The sequence below is a fragment of the Aulonocara stuartgranti genome (assembly GCF_965226115.1).
Source record: "Aulonocara stuartgranti genome assembly, chromosome: 6".
Classification (NCBI taxonomy): domain Eukaryota; kingdom Metazoa; phylum Chordata; class Actinopteri; order Cichliformes; family Cichlidae; genus Aulonocara; species Aulonocara stuartgranti.
Genome location: NC_138944.1, coordinates 27,848,197 through 27,870,631, shown reverse-complemented (window position 1 = coordinate 27,870,631; position 22,435 = coordinate 27,848,197). Strand labels below are relative to the sequence as shown.

At 41.1% G+C, this 22,435-nt stretch overlaps 1 protein-coding gene across 6 annotated transcripts in view; it reads right to left on the bottom strand.

Annotated features, from left to right (window-relative positions):
• Positions 1-22,435, bottom strand: part of tll1 (tolloid-like 1) — a 61,733-nt gene that overhangs the window by 34,865 nt on the left and 4,433 nt on the right. For all 6 annotated transcript variants that reach the window (XM_082535936.1, XM_082535937.1, XM_082535939.1 and 3 more), the window contains 2 exons: positions 984-1,106; positions 730-810 (listed from right to left, as the gene is read on the bottom strand). In XM_082535936.1, coding sequence (XP_082392062.1) covers positions 730-810; positions 984-1,106 — 204 coding nt within the window. The remainder of the gene's footprint in view (positions 1-729; positions 811-983; positions 1,107-22,435) is intronic.

Here is a 22,435-nt window from a genome sequence, read left to right as displayed (position 1 = left end):
AGAGTCAAATGTGAGGCCATCTGTTTGACAGCTAAAGCTCGACCCAAATTAGGTCATGCAATAGGATAATGATCTCATGCACCACATGAAATCTACAAAAGAATGACTGAAAAAGAAAAGAATCAAGGCGTTGTAATGATGCTGTCAAAGTCCAGACCTCAACCCGATTGAAATGCTATGGCGGGACCTTAAGAGAGCTTGCATAAGCAAAATGCCCACGAACCTCAAAGAAGTGAAAGAGACGTTGTTATGAAGAGTGGGCCAAAATTCCTCCCCAACAATGCGAAGGACTGATAAAGTCATACAGATAATGATTACTCCAAATTATTGCTGCTAACGGTGGTTCTCCTAGCTAAGGAATCATGGGGTGTGCTTAGTTGTTTGCAGGACTGTATAATGTCCTGTGGAAATTCTTTCACATGACACAGCATATCACCACGATTCCTATTGAATTGAAAGAAAAAAAGTTTATCTCACTGGGACTGTAGCCTAATTTATGTATCTTAAATGCTTTACTGTGTCTTTATTGTTTTTTTTCTTGGTTGCAGTTGCAAGGGGAAAAGAAATTTTGCTTGCAAAGAAAACCAATAGGCTGTCTAGGTCATTCAGTTCCATAAACATTAATGACTAACAAAGTAAGTTAAATAAAGTCCCTAAGCTCCACCATGCAGACTCAGCAGGTTTCATGAAGTTTGAAAAACAGCATGGGATGAATTTTAGTTTGCTTACCAAAACCAAACCTACGTATTCTTTCTAGCAGAAGGTATAAAGACCCTCTCTTCTTCAGAGTTTCATGTTCCTCGATTCCACCTGGCAAACAAAAAAAAAGAAAAGAAAAATTAGACAATAACAGATCCTGTTGTCCTCAGGTGACCTCCTGTTTACTTCCTTCCTTTTCAAGCTACTCTACTCTGCAACTGATGGGTAATGACAGAGTTTCAAAGAAAACACAAGACAGTCACAGTTAGAGTGAGTCCACTTACCAGACGTGTGCCCCTGTCGAGAGTGTGTGTGCATGTGTGTGTGTTGTGTCAGGTCTATCGTCCTGTCAATCTGGAACATGCGCAGGTCTTCCTCATCTAATGCGATGTCACCCCAAAATACAGCTGGAAGTAAGAGAACATTTTCCAGTTATTATCAAATCCTAATACTGTTATAAAAACTCCTTAAAAACTCCTTTGTCCCACACGCCATCAGACTGTTTAACTCCTCACTGGAGGGGAGAGGGAGGAGAAACAGGGGGACAAGGGAGGGCGGGAACAACTGAGTTGTAGGGGCTTTTCTACACGGTGCAATATTTGCAATATTTGCAATATTTGCAATATTTGTAATATTTGTTTTTTGTTTTTTGTCTCTTTCTTATATTTGACTGTGCAATAATCACTGTGCAATATACTCACTCAAATGAGCAATCCTATTTATCCATATTGTATATTCTGTATCTATATATGTGTATATGTGTATATGTGGTGTATTTATGCTTATATCCTTACTCTCATTCCCCTTAATGTATCTGTAACATGCAACTTCTTTCGGTGCTTTGCTACTGGAAACTGAATTTCCCGGAGGAACCCACCCGAGGGATTAATAAAGTTTCATCTAATCATCTAATCAAAAAGTGAAAATGCTTGCATTTCTGTTGACCATCTTAGTGCATGCTTGTAAAGTTCAAACACAAAGACCCAAAGCTAAACCATGACCAGAATCACAATGTGCTGAAGTGTAACAAATGTGTTTTTCAGTTTGAGACCAACAGGAGCCAAAGAGTGTGATGTTGTACCGGCTAATTTAACAGCACAGCAATCTAACTAAGAACAAAACAATGTTTCTGAAGTTTGTGAACTTCAGTTTTGATGGCTCAACTTGAGAGACGGTGACCACGTCGCAAGTGAGAGGCTGAGGGACACTGCACACATAGACAGTAGTAACTTAGGGTGGCTGTAGCTCAGGTGGCAGAGCAGGTCAGCCACTAATCTGAAGGTCGGTGGTTCGATCCCAGGCTGCCTCCTGGCGGCATACCAAATATCCTTGGGCAAGATACTAACCCCGTGTTTGCCTACTGGTGGTGGTCAGAGGGCCCGGTGGCGCCAGTGTCCGGCAGCCTCGCCTCTGTCAGTGCGCCCCAGGGCAGCTGTGGCTACAATGTAGCTTGCTATCGCCAGTGAGTGAATGTGTGTGTGAATGACTGAATGTAGTGTGAAGCGCTTTGGGGTCCTTAGGGACTGTGTAAAGCGCCATACAAATGCAGGCCATTTACCAACCTACCAATCACAGGTTTGCCCCTTCCCAGAGTCTACACTGCTGTAATTCAGTTTACTTCAGTCATATCTATATAGCAACAAACCATAATCCTAGTTGCATTAAAGTGGTTTATACCGGAAGGTAAGGGCAATATTGGTGAGAGGAACCCAGGAAACAGATGATCCTTTATGAGCAGCACTGAGCAACAGTGGGGAGGAAGAACTCCCTTTTAACAGTAAGGAACCTCCAGGGTGGCTGTAGCTCAGGTGGCAGAGCAGGTCAGCCACTAATCAGAAGGTTGGTGGTTCAATCCCAGGCTGCATCCTGGCTGCATGCCAAATATCCTTGGGCAAGATACTAACCCCGTGTTTGCCTACTGGTGGTGGTCAGAGGGCCCGGTGGCGCCTGTGTCCAGCAGCCTTGCCCCTGTCAGTGCGCCCCAGGGCAGCTGTGGCTACAATGTAGCTTGCTATCGCCAGTGAGTGAATGTGTGTGTGAATGACTGAATGTAGTGTGAAGCGCTTTGGGGTCCTATGGACTATAAAAGTGCTATACAAATGCAGGCCATTTACCATTTAACCAAGATGAAGTACAAGCAGCCACCTGCGCGACCAGGTCAACGTGAGACTATTGCAATCACGATCATGATTTATGAATTCCTTTTGTATTTAAAAAAGATGCTAAACTTGTAACTGAGCCCATAAACTCACAAGAAAAAATGTTTCTGCAGGTAATAAATGTGGTGAGCAGTGAGATAATTTTCTCAGAGACTGGTTCATATGTATGAGGTGTTTTTCCAGAAGCACTGTAGTTTATAAATTCTTGAACCTTAATTTGTACATGTTACATAATATATAATGTCTTTGTAATGTGCAGCCATATATGATAAATGCCACTACTCAAAGTAGTGGCATTTATCATATATGGCTGCATAAAAAACCCCTAAAAAAACAATGGATAATGAAAAATAAAAGTTAATCACAAGTTAAACAGAATATTGTGTTTCAAACACCACATGTACAACAGTTTGTGAGAGTGGAAATGGAAATGTTTGTTTCGTTCTACTTTTATTTAACACATGGGAACAGAAAGAACTTACATTTCAAGGTTGTTACAGCAGGGATTTATTTGTTCTGAAGTCTGATTCATGTTCAAAGTATTTGACCTATTACAACCTCCAGTTCAGTGGTCGTGGTTTCTCGGATTAGGGAAATACAAATATCCTTTTGTTACAGTCTGGGCAGCTGCTAAGGTAGATGTCACACATACCAGGAAATTACTCAGTGACATCTATTACTTTTGAGGTGATGACTTAATTTAACCTTCTGGCAATCAACTGTCTAACTTCCTGCACAGCTATACAATCAATTGCCAGATCCTCTGCTCTAATATACAGAAATCTGTATCTGATATAAACTCAGAGATCAAAGCAGCTGTGTATTGCTACACAGACACACAGACACACAGACACACACACACACACACAGCTATCTTCAGTGTTGGGTGTAAACATGTTAATCGTGTCTAATCGTGTCACATTACATTTTTCAGTAACACAGTAATGTAACACATTGCTGCACTAAATTCAGTAATCACATTACAGTTACAATTACATAATCACTTTCATTACAAAGGTTCTTCAGTTGCATGCCGGGCAAATGGAAAGAAAATCATATGAAAGGTGTCTTTTTCTTGCAAATATAACATCAGCTCTCCACAAGCAGCTGCACAGACAGCACGTTAACACAAACTAGTCAAGAATCAAGAATGGCCTTAAAGTTGAGTGCATGCTGACCCCAGCCAAGCAGCCAGAGTCTGAATTTGAACAGGTAACAAAGACAATGAAGGGCAGTCAGGCTTAAAGCCTCCTTTACACCTGTACATGTTTCTACAGTATAATCACTGTGGCAATTACTTTGAAGTCTCTTTGCTCTGGTTTCAAACTTCGCTTCATGTTCAAATTTAAACACTGTAAAAAAAAAAGTGTGTGTCCTCATTGAGAGATTGGTGTGTTAGCATGTGGGGCTATGGTTTATATGCATTTCAGGTTGTCTTATGAAGTAATGTATAAGTAATGTAACAAGTAGTGTAATGAATTACTTTCTCCAGGGAGTAATTAAGTAACCTCAACACTGGTAACAGTGGCTGTTACAGTGGCCTGAAATCAGGACACTCACTGCTCTGCTGTTTACTCTCTCTACTCCTGCCCTTGCACCACTGACATCCTCTCTTTTTCCTGGACAAATGAGATATAATCTATCAAGCCTGTTCTGGGGCTACCTCGTGATCTTCTACCAGTTACTTTTAATGAAAGTGGAAACATCCGATCGGATGCTCAGACCACTTCAGTGGGTTCCTCTAAATGCAAAAAAGGAGCGGCTCCAGTCTTTGCTTCCTTAGGAACTTCAAGCTTCAAGCGCTTCATTTTGGTGTTTACATTTCAACAAAAGACAACCACAACATATTAGCCAAGAAAACACAAGAAAAACTCCTAAATCTCTAAAAGCTCCACGAATAAAATGCAGGATTTCTGAAAAAAGGACCTGAATGTGGCTGTGCACCTTCACTCCCCATCCATTCTCCTTTCAACCATCCTGCTGAGAAGAACAGATTGATGTTCAAATTCAAAATTCAAATTCAAATTCAAATTTTATTTGTCACGTACACAGTCATACACAGTACGATATGTAGTGAAATGCTTGGACAACTGCTCGTGACCTAAAGAAAACAAAAAAGGAAAAGGCTATGAATAAGATAGGAAATAAATATGAAAAATTAAAAAGGGTAAATTTAACTAGGAAGGAATAGAATATAAATTAAGGTTAAAAATGAAATAACTGTACAACACAAATTAGAATGAAGGGTAAATTTAACTGGGAAGAATAAGATAAAGATAAATATATAAATTAAAGTTGAAAATAAAATAACTGTACAACAAAATACACAATACACAATATAGAACTATATAAGAATGTATGAAGAAATCTAAATATAAATAAATATATACACAATAACAGCAGCTGTACAAGTATTAACCGGAAATGAAGAATATAGTGACCAGTGTTGTGCAAAAACAAAGTCCAGAAAGTCCAGTGTGTGTGTAAGAACCATATGTGTGGGTCAGTACTGTGTGGTGGTGTGATTGAGAGACCGTATCGCCTGCGGGAAGAAGCTCCTCCTCAGTCTCTCTGTGTTGGTCTTCAGGGAGCGGAATCGCTTTCCTGACCTCAACAGAGAGAACAGTCTGTTGTTGGGATGGCTGAGGTCCTTCACGATCTTCCTGGCCTTGGTCCGGCACCGCCTGCTGTAGATTGAGTGCAGGTCAGGGAGCTCGGAGCGGATGGTGCGCTCAGCTGACCGCACAACCCTCTGTAGAGCTCGTCTGTCCTGCATGGTGCTGTTCCCGAACCAGGTTAAGATGTTTCCCGCCAGGATGCTCTCTATGGTGCACGAGTAAAAGTTCCTGAGCACCTTGGAGGGCAGTTGGAAGTCTCTCAAGCGTCTGAGGTGGTAGAGACGCTGTCGGGCCTTTTTCACCACGGTGTTGATGTGACAGGACCATGACAGGTCCTGCGTGATGTGAACTCCGAGGTATTTGAAGCTGTCCACTCTCTCCACTGGGCACTCGTTGATGACGGGGGTCTGGTAGTTCCTCTCCTGCTTAGTGCTGAAGTCCACTATCAGCTCCTTTGTCTTACTGACGTTTAGAAGGAGGTTGTTCCTCTGGCACCAGTTCTCCAGATTCCTAATCTCCTTCAGGTAGGCCGTCTCGTTGTTATCAGAGATCAGGCCCACCACGACGGTGTCGTCAGCAAACTTGATGATGGTGGTGGAGCTGGTAGTGGCCACACAGTCATATGTGTACAAAGAGTACAGCAGGGGGCTCAGAACACACCCCTGGGGGGCTCCAGTGCTGAGAGTGGTGGAGGCTGAGACATGTCCGCCCATCCTTACTGCCTGTGGTCTGCCAGTTAGGAAGTTGGAGATCCACTGACACATAGATGAGCTGAGTCCCAGATGCTCCAGCTTGGTGGTGAGTGTGGAGGGAATTATGGTGTTAAATGCAGAGCTGTAGTCTATGAAGAGCATTTTAACATAATTCCCCCTTCTAGTGTCCAAGTGAGTGAGTGATGTGTGGAGGAGATGAGAGATGGCATCGTCTGTGGAACGATTTGGACGGTAAGCGAACTGTAGTGGGTCCAGTGTGTCTGGTAGTGAAGAAATGATGAAGTCTCTGACCAGGCGTTCAAAGCACTTCATCACTACTGAGGTGAGGGCTACAGGGCGATAGTCATTGAGAGAAGCAGGGTGGGGTTTCTTCGGGACAGGAACAATGATGGACTCTTTGAAGCATGTGGGGATCACCGACTGAGATAAAGAGATGTTGAATATCTCAGTGAACACAGGAGCTAGCTGGTATGCGCAGTCTCTTAGGATACGACCTGGGATGCCGTCTGGTCCTGCTGCTTTCCTGGTGTTCACTCTCTTGAAGGCTCTCCTTACTTCATGCTCGGGGATGACGAGCACGTTTCCGGTGCTGGCAGTATCTTCCTGTCTGCAGCCGTTAGCGCCGCTAACACTAGCATTGTTGGAGACCTTAGCTGCAGCCTCGAAGCGAGCATAGAAAGTGTTCAGCTCGTCTGCCAGAGTCACGGCCGCGTTCGTCATACCGGTTGTTGGTGCTTTATAGTCCGTTATTGTCCTTAGTCCCCGCCACAGGCTCCTAGAGTCACTCTGTTGGAGTTGTGACTCTAGTTTCCTCCCGTAGCGCTGCTTCGCCTCTTTCACCGCCCTCCGCACGTTATATGACGCGGCTTTGTACGGGTCCATGTCCCCCGTCATGAGTCCCGTGTTGTAGGCAGCGGTGCGGGATCTCAGAGTGTCGCGGATGGTTTTATCCACCCACGGCTTCTGGTTGGGAAACGTTGTGATAGTCTTTGTCTCCACGGTATCATCCGCTAGTTTCCTGATGAATCCCACAACCGCTTCCGTAAACACGTTGACGTCATCGTCGGAGCTGTTTCTGAACATGCCCCAGTCTGCGTCATCGAGTGCGTCCTGTAACGCGGCCACCGATTGATCCGTCCAGCGCGCGACCTTCCTCTGAACCGGAACTTCCTGTTTCAGCCTTTGTTTGTATTTTGGCATGAGGAAGATGGCGGCGTGATCAGATTTGCCAAACGGGGGGCGGGATTGTGCCTTGTAGCCGTCCTTGACCGTAGTGTAGCAGTGGTCCAGTGTCCTTTCACCCCTGGTGGGGCAGGTGATGTGTTGATAAAAGTTCGGCGCTGCGCGTTTGAGGTTGGCGCTATTAAAGTCCCCCGTCACAATAAGCGCAGCGTCCCGGTGTTGTGTCTGGTGCTGTGTGAGTGCCTCATGCAGCTCGCATAAGGCGGTGACCGTGTCCGCTTGTGGTGGAATATAAACGGCACTTACAATGACCGATGTAAATTCCCGAGGTAGATAAAAAGGACGACACATGATGGACAGTAGTTCCAGATTTGGTGTGCAGGAGCGTGTGAGAGGAACAACGTTCGCACTGTTGCACCAGTTGTTGTTCACCATTAAACACACGCCGCCTCCCCTTGACTTCCCCGAGTCCCGTGTCCTGTCCATGCGGTGAACCGAGAAGAACTCGGCCGGCTGGATGGCGTGGTCCGGCACCTCTGGGTTCAGCCATGTCTCGGTGAAGCAGAGGAGATTGCAGTCCCGAATGTCTCTCTGGAACTTTATCCTGGCCCTGAGGTCGTCAAGCTTGTTCTCCAGTGACTGGACGTTGGCGAGCAGGATGCTAGGCAGAGGTGTGCGGTGTGCACGAGCTCTCAGCCTGTTCCTGACGCCGGCTCGCTTCCCTCTAGGCCGCCGCCGCTTCCCTTTGTTCTCCCTCGAGATCTCACTCGGCCAGCTCGGATCCGGAGTTAAAAACTTCGAATTGTGAGTACATTGTATACCAATAGAAACAAGAGTGTCACTGTCATACCTAATGTACCCAATGGTGATGATTTTGCCGATTTAGAAACGCTGAAAACTAACTTAAAAAACAAAGACAAAGAAAAAGTGGTCGGAGCAGTCGTGACGGCAGCCGACCTCACCGGCGCCATCTTATAGCGCCGGTGTTGATGTTGATGATGTTGATGTTGTATGTTGATGTTGATGATGCTGACATTAAAAAGCAGTCCAAAAAGCTGTTTTTGCTTCATTTTTTGATATATTAATGAGAAAACATGAAGTGTAATCATTTCAGGGTGACCCTGAAAACAGATAAAAATGTGCATGCTTAAAAAAATCATCATTTATCTATGTTTGTACATGAAAAGGACAAATCAAAAACTTAAACAGAACTTTTGGTCCAACATCACTGTCAGGGAGCACGCTGCTTCGATTTTTCAAATGTCAGGTCTACAGGCGAGCTGCAGTGATACCTTGATACCTTTGAGAAGCTACACGGTGGCAAAAACAGCTGCACTGCACGTACTGTAATAGACCTTCCCTCCTCAGTCTCTTCATCACCTCAGTCCAACACACACACATACACATAGACACACACGTAAACACAATTACCCCGCTAGCTTGTAACAATGGACAACTGAACGATAGTCATCTCTGAGTGATTAGCTGAGCTGAGTTATTGGCCTCCACAGGGATTCAAGACACTAATACACTAACAATGGCACAGGAGAAGATTGTCATTTAGCTAATCGGGATTGCCGCTAAAGGAAAGGGGGTCAGGGTGCCATTGTGCTCAACTCGGCACTATTGTTACAGAGAAGAGCAAACCACGGCGTCCATAGATTTATGAATAACAACATCAGATGCAGTCTGGGAGTGTGTTTGGCTCAGTGGTGTTTTATATTTTGCTTAGATTGGAAGGATAGCAATCTAAATTAGAGCTGGATGTGAAGCAATGTGTTTATTTTTATATATTATGTAAAAAATCACCTTTAAAACCAGAAAGAGCCAGCATTTGATCAGGCTGCCTTAGTATAAACTGTGGCGGTAGCTTGAAACAGTAAAAGAAGTAGATGTGCGAAGATATGCATTTATTAAACATCATGGTAATCCCTGCTTTTATTACATAATTTACCAAATGCACATTGTACAATCGAGAGAGAGCAACGATCACCGCAAATGACCAGCAGCTGGCTTTGTTCGCACAATAGTCCAAAGTAGTCTACAGCAACAAAAAGCATCAGACTTCTGAAAGTCTGAAAAATTAATTATTTTCAGTCTTTCTTTAATTAATCTTTCATGATTCACTAAGTCTGACTCTAACTTTGAGCTACAGGTGGTGGTTGCTACTGGGTTCGTGCTGAGCTCCACAGAGATGACCAACCAGTTTTTGGTATTTTAATGAGGGTAGTACGTCACACAGCTTGTGCACAGTTCAGCTTGGAAAGAGATTTGTTTAGGAAAATCCATTCTTCATTTGTCATGAATGGTACTAATCAAACTTCTCGCTGTCATTTTTCGAGTATTTGCAGCTCTGTTATTTATGCAAGAGCGAATGCAAAACAGAATCTGCTATCCCTTTAAATATATTTTTTCCCTGGGCATTTTATAACGAGAGTCTGGATTGGATTAATCCCTGGTTGAAAGGAAAACCATTTAAAAACACATATAAAAAGAGGTTTAATACTATGTGAAAAGGCTGATGTGGGTGCGACTTTGACACATAAAGTCGCAAAAACAGCACAATTACACCAGCACGTTTTTAAAGATGTGGTCTGGATAGTCCTATTAGAATTGTTATTTCTGACGCTAAATTGCTGTGGGTGACAAAGTTTTCCTCTAGCATGTTCTCTGCGTTCATAGTGAGCCACAGAAGAGTGAAAAAACAAAAAAACTGAACAAACAATCGACTTAAATCTGCTACTTCAACAGCAAAAGGACAATGTGACAATCCTCGTACAAACACAGTCTGCATCACCTTGCATGTGCATTGGAAAAAGACTTTCCCTTCATTTTTGCTCCTATTTGTGGGGCAGCGTGAATGTGACAGTGTCCTGAGATTACACTTCTCTTGGCTCTGAACATTTCAGGACAACAAGGGAAAAATATAAGGACTAAAAGTTTTCCAGAGAAAAGGAGCTGACACAAGCAGAGATACAAAGTGAGAAGTGGAGGGGGAGTACAGTGATAGTAAGTTTGGCCCATTGATCGTTAGGGTCTTGTTAATCCATAGAGATACCATAAATAGCCCAAAGTCAAGCCACGGGGTGAGGAGGGATGAGAACAGTGATGCAGGGAGATGCAGGAGGAAAGGTATTGATCCAAAAACCCCAGGACGTCCCAGGAGGTCTACATCATGCTGACCAGGGCCTTACTGTTCGCCCTTCAGCAGGGGCACTGCAGCAAACACACACAGTAGCACACAGGGACACACACACACACAACAGTAATGCACCAAACACAGTCTGAGAGGTAGAGGCATCACTACTCACACGTATTCACCCCACCAGCCCACCATGTTGCCAGCTAGCAGCGAGACTGCTTTGTGTCTTATTGATCAAGTTCTCAAGCAGACACAGCTGAAGTCAGCTTTCTGCAAGTAATTCTGCAGCCTGACAGCGAATGTCCAACAGATGCGAGCGTCACTCATTGTCATCTGAACAAAGCACGCACACACTGATGCAAAAGAGCAATCAAACATAAGCTTTTAATACAATGATAACACAATGCAATTCAATTAGGATTTAAATAAAAAATAATGGCTGCCCTATTTTAGTCATGTATTATATTTCCCTGCCTGAACTTTTATGGTTGTTTATGATTTTTTTGTGATCACTAGATGAAAAAGATTTTTGTTTTTGCTTGGGTTTCTCTTAAACACTCAGTGAAGCAGTCGTTGCCATGTTCATTTGAGTGCTGCCACAGATATGTTTCAATGCATTATCTTTCCCAGTAGAGTTTGTGATAACAGCATTCAAACTGGAATGATAATACTAATCCTAATGCTATCAGTGAAATGCATATTTAATGTTGATTGATGTATGATTTGTCTCTTTTTTGCAAAACAAACTACGCTCAAAATGCGAGTGCAAAGAGGTGGAGAACGAGCCCATAACTATAACTGCTGAAGTTAAACAAGAATTCAAAGCAGTTCGATCGAAGTGATTATTTCCTGTGTAGTAATGTTTGTCTGGCTTCAGCTTTGTAACGTACCATCTGTTTTCAGAACAACCAGGTTTTAGTTAAAAAATAGCCTGAATGATAGGTATGTATATCTATGAATGCTCAACACACCCTGAGCACACAGCTTACAATGTTATAGATATCTGTAAAGGAGATTGTACATATTATTCATTGCATCTATGCTGATTTATTCATTATGCTTTCACTACCCTGAAAGTGCAGGTCTATAGAGAATGAGGTCAATCTGCTGTTATTCCATGCAATGAGTTGCAACTCAGATGTCCAGTTAGTCCTTTTAATTACTTGGCAGGTTTGTAACACAGCCATTGATGGCCATGTTCCAACCAAACAAGGCATTATGGGATTGCTAAGAGCTACGCTAACAACAACAGCGGCATTTCAGGCATTGAAAATTGCATATGTGACCAGAGAACACCTTCATTACCGCATCTGTCGGTATGGATTTATTGTGCAAAGTTTCCAAAAAGACAAAGAGACTCGAGGCTTCATTAAAGCTTTTAAAAAGGGTTTTGATCACATCACAGCCCTCGTTTAAAGGAGACGCCAGCAGCTTTCAAGGGAAGAAAGTAAACTACTTAGTTCTCAAGATATTTAATCTGTCACATAAGACATTGTCAAACTAAGATGGTGAAAATGCAGCTAGATTAACTGATTTTTTTAAAACAAATTTGTTTGCTTAAATGTTATTTGTGATAAATGTAGCAGGTGTTTTTCTGTACATTTTGACTGCACTACAGTACAGTATACAGTTATGCACTACTGCGTTCTGCACTCATGCTGTACTCACTGGGGTGTATCTAACACAAACACACATACACAATGACTGCACACACACACACCTCACTAAGCTCCTCATTAAGCAAATATAAGGTCACAGTGTAGGTGGGCTAAGATGTGGGCATCCATGTGTGTGAACATGCATGTATATGAGCCCGTTCACTCATGTGATATTATTATGCTGTATATAAATGTGGCTGCAAACGTGCCGTTATATTAAAAAAGAGATTATCTCGGCCCCGTTTGAGGATTTTCTCCAAAACTAATCATTGTGCAAGCTGCTTTATCTACTTTAACCCTTTGCGACCAACAGCAGGTGCTGCAGTTCAACACTGATGGTGCCAGAAAAGGTCATGATGAGGCAAAGTACCAAAAATGCAGGCCTCAAAGAGTTACAATATGGCATGCTTTTGAGGTGAGAGCTTATGAAGTGGATTTATTAAATTGATGCTCCACCCAAATATCTGTTCACTATTGAAACCTCAGCTTTGTTAAGAAGGAAATCTGTGTTTATACTGTAAAGACCTTTTTTGTGCATTTTTAAAAATATATATATATATACTGTGTGTATGCTCTGTTGTGTAGTGATTACCACATTTGCCTTACACATGAAAGATTCCCAGTTCTAGACCAGGAGGAGACATGAACCCAGCCTCAGGGGTCGCAAGCTGGTGTAATCCTAGTGCCGGATAAACAGGAGGGTTGCATCAGGAAGGGCAGCCAGCGTAAAATTTGTGCCAAATCAAATATGTGGATCCATCCGCAGTGGTAACCTCTTGGGAAATAAGGGAGCAGCTGAAGATCATTCCTTTGCATTGGTCAGGACTGGATTATCACACTTTGATTTACCCATTGGTGCTCCTGATATTTTGAAGCATTACTTCACTGTCTGGCTTCAAATTCTTTTACTTCTTTAGGCTCAGCCTCGATTTAAACTCAACTCTGCTATAAATGATTCTGTTTTAAAGGAAGTCCCGGATGAGCAAGCAGCCTGTGTGATCAATTTATGCACAAGACTAAAGCGATTGTGCATAAATACTCAAATGGAAGCCAATCATATTGGCTTGTTTAACTGACTTTAACTGAAACATCTAGTCGAGCAAACCAGTGGCAAAGTGAGGGGAAATATCAATGAGCCTGGAAGCTAACATGATCTTTTAAGTGTAAAAAATATGATTACATTAAAAAGCCTAATATGGATTCAAGGTTTCCATGTTCCCTTGTAAGAGGCAACAGTGATACCAAAGATTAAAAATGGATATAGATGGCTCCACTGGTTTGTCAACTAATATTCTGAAACCTCAACTTGGACATTTTGCCCATCACCATCTCGGTCTTTTAAAGTTAGGCACGACAAGTGGAGCTGACTGAAAGACTTGGACACTGCTCAGTGTAACACCAAGATCTTTAAAATCAGCTCCATGATTATTCTTTTTACCAAGCTGACAAAAAACATTATGACTTAGAAACTATGAATCTTACAAGTTCAGTATGTATTGTCAATATGTATAAAGTACCATAGAAAGAGTTAAAATATCATGTTGACCTCTGACCTCTCCTTCAACATCAACAGATTGATCTGAAAGTCAAAGTTTCTTACTGCCATTGTTTGTATCAAAAACATATTGGCATATAGAAAATCATATCTACATGTATATGTGACACGTATATCTTCTAAATACCACATTATAGTTTGCATCCAAATATGATGTCACTTTTTTTTTTTCATTTTGATTTTGATTTTATTGATTAGCATTCAAATTCAAATCTCAGTGAAAACAGTGGGGAAAAAAAAACAGTGAAAGCAGAACAAAAATCTACCATAAAGAAAGAAAGCATGAGACAAGGCTAATCAAAAGGTATTGGCTGAAGCATTTGCTTATTACGCCAACCCTTTTCACAAAATATCTTTTTGTATGCAGCTCCTGTACACAGGGCTTGAAGAAAATAATAAAACAAAGCAAAAACCAAACAAACAAACAAACAAACCAACAAAAACAAAAAAAAAAAACAAAGAAAAAAAACCTTTCCACCTTAGATAAGTAACTACATCAAAGCAAAAGAATCAAGAGGTTATTTTTTTTTCTCCTTTTTGCTCTTTTCATTCTTGATTTATATATTTTTCTATTACTCTATTTTTAAACATGTTTTTAAACAAGGAAAATGAACTACACCTTTTTAAATCACTGTCATAACTATTCCACAGGTTAACTCCTCTAACAGAAACACATCTCTGCTTTATGTTTGTCCTTATCTTGTTTTCTTTAAAGAAATCTGTTCCCCTTAAGTCATATTGACTCTCTCTGACTTTGAACAGCTTCTGAGTACTGGGGCAAAGCAAGTTATTTTGTGCTTTATACATTATCTGTGCCATTTTATATTCAACTAAATCATAAAATTTCAGGGTATTCAGATTAATAAACAAAATGTTAGTTGGTTCTATATAGTTTGATTGGTTTATAATTCTTATAGCTCTTTTTTGTAACTTGAAAATATGAAGAGTGTTCGTTTTATATGCATTACCCCATATCTCCAGACAGTAAGTCATATATGGAAGCAACAGAGTACAATAAAGTGTGTATAATGATTTTTTGTTCAGGACATGCTTTGTTTTATAGAGAATAGCAATGGTTTTTGACATTTTTGTTTTCACGTGGTTTATATGAGACTTCCAACTCAGCTTATCATCAATTATCACTCCAAGAAATTTATTTTTGTACACTCTTTCAATTTCAATTCCATTAACCCTTATTTTAGATACATTTTTCATTTGTCTAGTGCCACAAATAATCAATTTTGTTTTCTTTATATTTAATGATAACTTATTTACATCAAACCAGTTTTTTAATATATTTAACTCCTTTTCCGCTGTAGTCAGAAGCTGTTCTAAGTTTTTACCTGAGCAGTATAGAGTGGTATCATCAGCAAACAATACACATTTTAACAGTTTGGAAACACTACATATGTCATTTATATATAATATAAATAATTTAGGGCCCAGCACAGAGCCCTGAGGAACACCACAAGTTACCTTCAACTGCTTAGATTTTACATTATTGAATTCGACATATTGATATCTTTCATCCAGGTAACTTTTCATCCACTTGTATGCTATCCCTCTTATGCCATATCTCTCTAGTTTATTCATTAATATAGAATGATCAATTGTATCAAACGCCTTTTTTAAGTCTATAAAAACACCAACAGTATATATAACAGAAAAACATTCCAAACATTATAAAACACATCAACAATCAGATGCTCCAACTAGTCTGACTAGTATAAACAACAATGTAAAAGGACTTAACAACTACAACATTTGACCTCTGACCTCACTTTTACACTTCTACCCCAAAGTGTGTTGCATGTTTAAAGACAGGGTTGCTAAGAGACAGAGAATGAGCTGCCTAGTTAGTCATAGTGGTATAATATCATATAATAGGATCAAGTTATTCATGTCAGATCGTTTACAAATCAATACCTGTAATCCCTTATCTGACTTTTACTGCACTACAAACTTCTTGAATTTAAAAACCCAAATGAATTTATACAAAATACAATATTTCCTTTAAAGGTAAATATTGGAGAGTGAGCTGCCTTGGTGAGTTTGCTTCTTATTATCTATTTTACTCCTAATTTACAAAATTTGCAAAAAAAAAAACCAACCACCATATTCGGTAAGTTTTGAAACTGGTGATTGAAACCAGGTTAATATCTGCAGAGGCCATAAATAAATAAATAGTCTTATAGTCTTGTATAGCTTTTGATTGATTTTACCAACCAAAGGAGTCAGTTTAAAGCACTTTCAAGTTGGCCTTCCTTTACAGAGTACACAGAGGGGGGTTGTGTCAAAGCCTATGTGTGACACAAGCCCACGTACCAACCTTCATAACGTTCACAACACTCTGATCGAACATTAGACTCAAACACAAATTGTAAAGTGTTGAAATTCCTGGAGATGCTACATGGATTGTCTCTATGGATTTTTTTTATCCCGAAACCCAAAATAACTGCTGTGAAACCAAACTGTGCAAAGCCCCCATTGTCCATTGTGAAGCAAAGTATGACTTTGAGTAGCACTTGAAATTGAAACGGCCGTTTCTATTCTTCTTTGAGTGTTTAAGATGGAATAATGCTGAGCTACTGCACTTACGCCAAGGTGCTGGAATGTAAAGAGATGCTGCAGTTTTTCTATCACTGGTAAAAAAAAAAAAATGTGAAAAATGTAGCTGCTTAGTCCAAGTCCAAAAATGTTCATACCCACACCCTGCTGCAAGTAGATTTGAAAGAGAGAGACACAGAGGCAAGAGACAAGAGTGACATGCAATAGAAAAAAATCCTGAATAAAACAGGGTACTTACAGTGTTGGTGAGTATTCACTGAATTGAAGCCATAATTAGAAACTTTAAAATCACCAGTCGCACTGAGGTCTGACTCTATACAAAACACGCAAACTCTAATTATATATTTTTACAGACGTAAATATAGTCCCAGACACTGACAAAGACCCAGTTACACACTTGTACACTGACACATCACTGTGTTTACCTGCGCCACAGTGTGCGTGTGTGTTTGTCTAGAGATTAGAATAAGCACAGTTTCTTCATCCGTGAACACAGCTGAAAACAGATGGCAGGGCCGTGAGGCACACACCTGGACATTTGAAATGACCCGGAATGAAGTCCAGACTGATCATAAACAAATCCAGTTAACAGGAGCTTTTGTCCAAGTGGAGCTATTTTTAGTTTTTTCAGTAAATATTGCTAGTAGTCTATGCCAAGAGATCAAAAGGAAAAGAAGAACATGTTGTAAAATGCTATGGATGGAAGGTAAAGGGTAGGAGAGCACAAATATGTTGAGTAAAAACCACCTTATCTCCACTGTTCATTGCTCAAAGGGGGTTTTCTCTTTTTCTAAGGTCTTGACCTTAAATGTGCTGTGACCTGAGATGACTCGTGTTGTGAACTGGCTGCTGTATAATTAAATCTGAAATGAATGAAAAGATTTCAAAGGCCTCGCTCACTTAGAACTCTGAACTATAAATTGACAGCGAGATCGCGCAAAGACATGTTTGGTATGAGACAGAATAACATGATATCATATGACGCATGCACTCACAGAGCTGGCGTAACCCCCTAATCACTTTACTGTGACACTGGGATTCCTCCCTAGCGGGTCATGGGTTTGGCCAGACATTGTGACGGGACGTGATTACGGCTCGGTTTCCCGTCGGCGTGCCCCGGGTCTGCACCCAGGGAACGAGCAGCCAACTGGCCTTTAAATGCACAAAGTCATAGAACAGAGAACAATGTTGTTCTTGTTGAGATCGCAGATAGCTGAACCCAGGTGTGACTACATAGTTTCAATTACCGGATGAGTAACTTCATTTGAAGTTGGATTTCAGTGCAGTTGCCGTAAATGATGAGTTTCAGTTAGATTACAGTGCATAAATCAAGTGAAGGCATGAAATCTTTCCAGTGGAGCAGCGTTCACATGAGACTCAGGCGGAATTGATTGACTCACATCAGAGGAATTTTTAAAATAATCAACTTGTAGCTGTTGTTCGTCCATCAGCTGTGCCTCAAATTCCCCTAAGCAGTATGATATTGAGAGGGAAATGGAGACATCGTTTGGTGAACTCTTTACAAAGGAGAAGCAGCACCACAAGGAGTCGTACAGCAGCAGAAGACCAAAGAAGAGGAAAGAAGAGGTACGATGAACTGCCCTCCACAGTCACCTGATCTCAATAGTGCTGATTATCTATGGGGGCAATTAAAGACTGAGAAAACCAGAATTTATGACATCATAAGGATCCTAAAGAGATCTTTGTCAGAGATCTGAACTCAAAAAGATATTTCTCTTTACCTGCTTTGGTTAAACGTATCTGTCTTCAGCCACAGGTGACAATACAGGCTAGCTCAGCTACATGGTCATCACTTTTTTCCTGTAACGTTAGCTTGCTTAGGCATCAAAGATCGCAACTGCAGCAGGTGGAGTGTAGGGAGGAGTTTGCTGCTACAATACTTAGACAACAAAACAAGTTTGACTGCCAGGAGAAAGATGCTTTTCTTCAGACATTAATGTGTGAATGGGTCTGATTTTTTATTTTTTATTTTTTTGCTTCTATAAATACCATCAGGGAAAGCTGGGTGACATAAAAGCACCTAGACATTTAATAATTGAACGGTGCATGGCAGGTGGGCGATGTGAAGACGATGCTGACTCATGGCTTCTGCTGCTCCGGAACAATGACGCTCCAGAACAAACAGTCGGCCCTGGGTATGGCCGCAGAGTTTGTGCTGAGGCGGGAATCCTGAGGAAGACTTCGGAAGCTCAGTGGCAGGAGCACTCTGCTCGGGAAAATCCTGTTTAATATAATATGAGTGAGACCACTTGCTCCCTCGCTAACACACAAAGATGCAAGGCAGCCGCGGTGCCAAATGTACACATACACATGTTGCTCTAGTTTCCTTCCTACTGATGAATGGGGGAAGGGATGAACAGTAGCTGCAGCTCATGTCACGACTTGGTGGGCTGCATGTACAGTACACAGCGAACATATACCTGCACAGGCGTTCAAATCCCAGGATCTGAGGTACGCTTGGGACACTTCTAGAAAATTTAAGTGTGAGTTAAACTCGTACTAATCAGCTGTATTGGTTATCATTACTAATTTCTTTCTCTCTATGCCACAGTGGGTTTTAAATCAAAGAATAAAGATGTGATTGAAGCGCAGACTTGCAGGTTTAATTCAAGGGTTTCAACAAAAGCTTTGCATTAACTGTTGAGGAGGAATTACAGCCATTTCATTATACAGTCTCAACATTTTCAAAGGCTCAAAATTAAATCAAAAATTGATTGACAAACAGCTCTTTTATAACCAGGTTACTCCTGTTCCTTTCTATGACAAATTAAGCAGATAAAAGATCTGTATAATTAGCCCAGTGCATTGTTTACAAAAAAGGAAGCCTGAAACACTATAGATGACAACTAAAGTGAACAACCATAGAATTATTCCCATTGTTAAGAAAAACAACAACAACAAAAGTATGGAGAAGGGGGGAAACAGTTCATTGTTAAAGTATGCCACGTCATGTATAAACCATGTTGGAGGTAACGTTATGGCGTCGACGTGTATTCCTGTTTGTGTAACCAGGCTACTTGTGTTTTTTATTTATCATGCAACTGCTGATAGAAGTAGCAGGATAGATTTTGAAGTGTACAGGGTTATGTTCTCTGCTCAGACTTAGCCAAATGCTTCAAAACTGATCAGACAGTGCTTTACAGTGCAAATGGATAATGACCTAAAGTTTATAGCAAAAACAACACAATAGCTTCTCCAGCCAAATAAAGGCCATATTCTTGATTGGCCAAGTCAGTCTTCCGATCTCATCCCAACAGAGCAGCTTCTATGTTATGGAAATGATGACAAAGAGAGCCACAAACCAGCAGCACCTAAAGGTGATTGCAGTAAAGGCCTAGCAGCACTTTGCATGGATATATTTATGTACAATGTATATCAACCTGTATATCAACATCAGATTTGTTTTCCCCAAAAATTGATAACAGCACCTGCTGTGCATCTGCAAGCCACTTTGCAACCTCCACCACAGTTCCTCCTTTTCATGCTACAGTATGTCTGACTTAATCCGTGTCCTGTTTATTTTGGATTTGTTTTGTTTGACGCTCTTTCTGCTGTTCTTCTTGACTAAAACAAACCTATCCACGAGACTTTCAAACAAGCACACCCTGCATCTTGTTCTGTGGTGAACAAGATAACGCAATTGCCTCAGACTGTGGCGTACACTTTAAATGGTTCTTTAAATCCCATGTGCCAGAATCTTTTATCTGCATATAAAATGAGAAACTGATAGAACAGATCCCAGTTATTTTACAGTAAAGTACAGTGTAGTATGGTACCTTATATATTCTACCATCACATCTGAATCAGCTTCAGCCAATGTGAAACGGTTTATGAGGTGATCCCTCCAATGAAAGGTTGAATTGAAGACTGTGATGTAACTAGCCATATCACCTGACTATGTGCAGTGACAATCTGCTTTAGGTGCACATGATGCAGAGAATAAACAACTTTGTTTCATTCATTAATTTCATTCATCTATTCTCCGAACTGCTTATTCACTTTAGCATTGTGGGAGGCCTGAGGCTATTTCAGCTTTCAAAGGGCAAGAGGTGAAGTACACCCTGGACAGGGTGGCGTGGTTAACGCAGAAATATAGACGTTGGCAACTGTGACAGAGTTTTAGACTCACTGATTAATCTGACATGCATGACTCTGGGAGGAAGTTGGAGCACCAGAGAGAACCCACACAGGCACAGGAAGAATATGCAAATTCCACACAGATGTGCCTGTGCCAGCCGGTGGATTCAAAGCTAGGACTTTCTTGCTGTCAAGCAACAATTCTTAACTATTTTGCCACTGTGCCACCCCTCAAACAAATTTTGTATAAAAATTTTTAAATCTTTTAAGTCTTATGTTGTAACACCTGATCTCAGTGATGTGTCCATAAAAAAAAACAACACACTGTGCCCACACACACTCCTACGATGCCCGACTATTGTGTTTAAAGTAGAGAAACAGTAGTAATGTCTCTGATTCCTCCTGAAGAAAAGACCCACAGCCTTTAGATACCGAGGTTTGTTTAGCTTTCACTCGATGTGTGTGAGGATTTTATGAGAACAGTGATTTGGAAGGAAGCATGAATGACTCTTGAGTGAGCGTAGGGGCACATACGTGTGCGCATTTGTGTGTGTGGGCGTGCGCGTATGTGTGTCATCTCCAGCTGAGTAGCAGGATGCAGACAACCAGGAAGAGATAAGCGCGGGTGAATGGAGGGAGCTTAGCATGTGTGTGTGTACCGTGTGTGTGTGTGCATGTGTGTTCGTGTAGGGAAATCACTTCACAAAGGCATGGAAGTGTGTGTTCCCCTGTCTACCAGCGCGGGACTCGGAGGAGATAAGCAGACAGCCAAATATTCCCCTTGTGTTTTCCCAGCAAAAACAGGAGGCGGAATACCAACCACTCAGACCGATGCCATGGGGTCAGGCGTGGAATGAGTCGCGCTTCCACTTCTTACAAGCTGCACATAGCTGCCAAGTCAGTGCATTAATTGCAACACGATTACTCCAGAAAATCTCAGGAGATGTGTGCGTGCGAGTGGGTTTAAATTCAGCTGCACATCAGCAGACACTTGTGTGTGTCTGTCAGAGGCTCTGCAGGCTCACACTGAAACATTTGTGTGTCCGTATCTGTGGCTGGATTAGCATATTGAAAGCTTGTATTTCAGAATGTGCAGGTAGATATTAAATGACATGCTCCCACACAGTACTAAGTGGAACAGTTACAGACATAAGGTGGTGAGGATGCAGGCATAAAACAAAAAACAGAATCATTTACTCGTTTGTATTTACAGTAGTGTTATTTTTTAGCCCAAGACTTGTGCATCTAAACAATAAACTGACACCATAAAATGATGAAAACTTTGCAAACTTTGAGCCAGATGAGAAGATAAGCAAACTCAATCTGCTGATGAGCATCATGCAAAACAGGCCAAAGCTCCAGAGCACCCTCCACACCAGTGGCTCTAAAAAAAATTTCTGCCTTCAGAAGCCGTAATTGACCCCACTACACACACATGCACAGCTTTCAGCAATTATTAACAATAAAAAATGACTCAAATTGAATTTTAGAGAAGTAAAGGTCATCAACATTGCATCACCAGACTTTATTATCTCTGCACAAATCTATCCATCCTCTTCCACTTATCCGATCCTACACAAATCATTCAAGTTAATTACATTTTTTTTAACCTTGGTCGTCCACACCCCACCCACAGCAGTTTCATACCTCACCAGTGGGGCTGCATTCACAGTTTAAAAAACCTACACTGACTCTGAGATGAGATGGTTTTGTCATTTTCTTATTATAAACCAAATCATCAGAGGAGAAAGTAAAAGGAGAATGAAATTTGAGGACTCAGTATTTAATATAAATGAGCTATACATGTTCAAATGATGTAAAAAGGTGCCAGCTGTCAAATGTCCAATAAAACAGAAATGCCTGAAAACAAATGGCACTTGTAAAATTATAAGGCTTATAAGATGAACGTATGTGTTGATTATTAGGAGTGTGTGTGCCTGTGTGCGTTTATGCAATTTGCTGCAAGAAACCTCAGCAGCTGAGTATAGAAGGCTCTTTATGTTCATCGATATTTTCAGAAAATAAATACATTCGCTGTGTTTT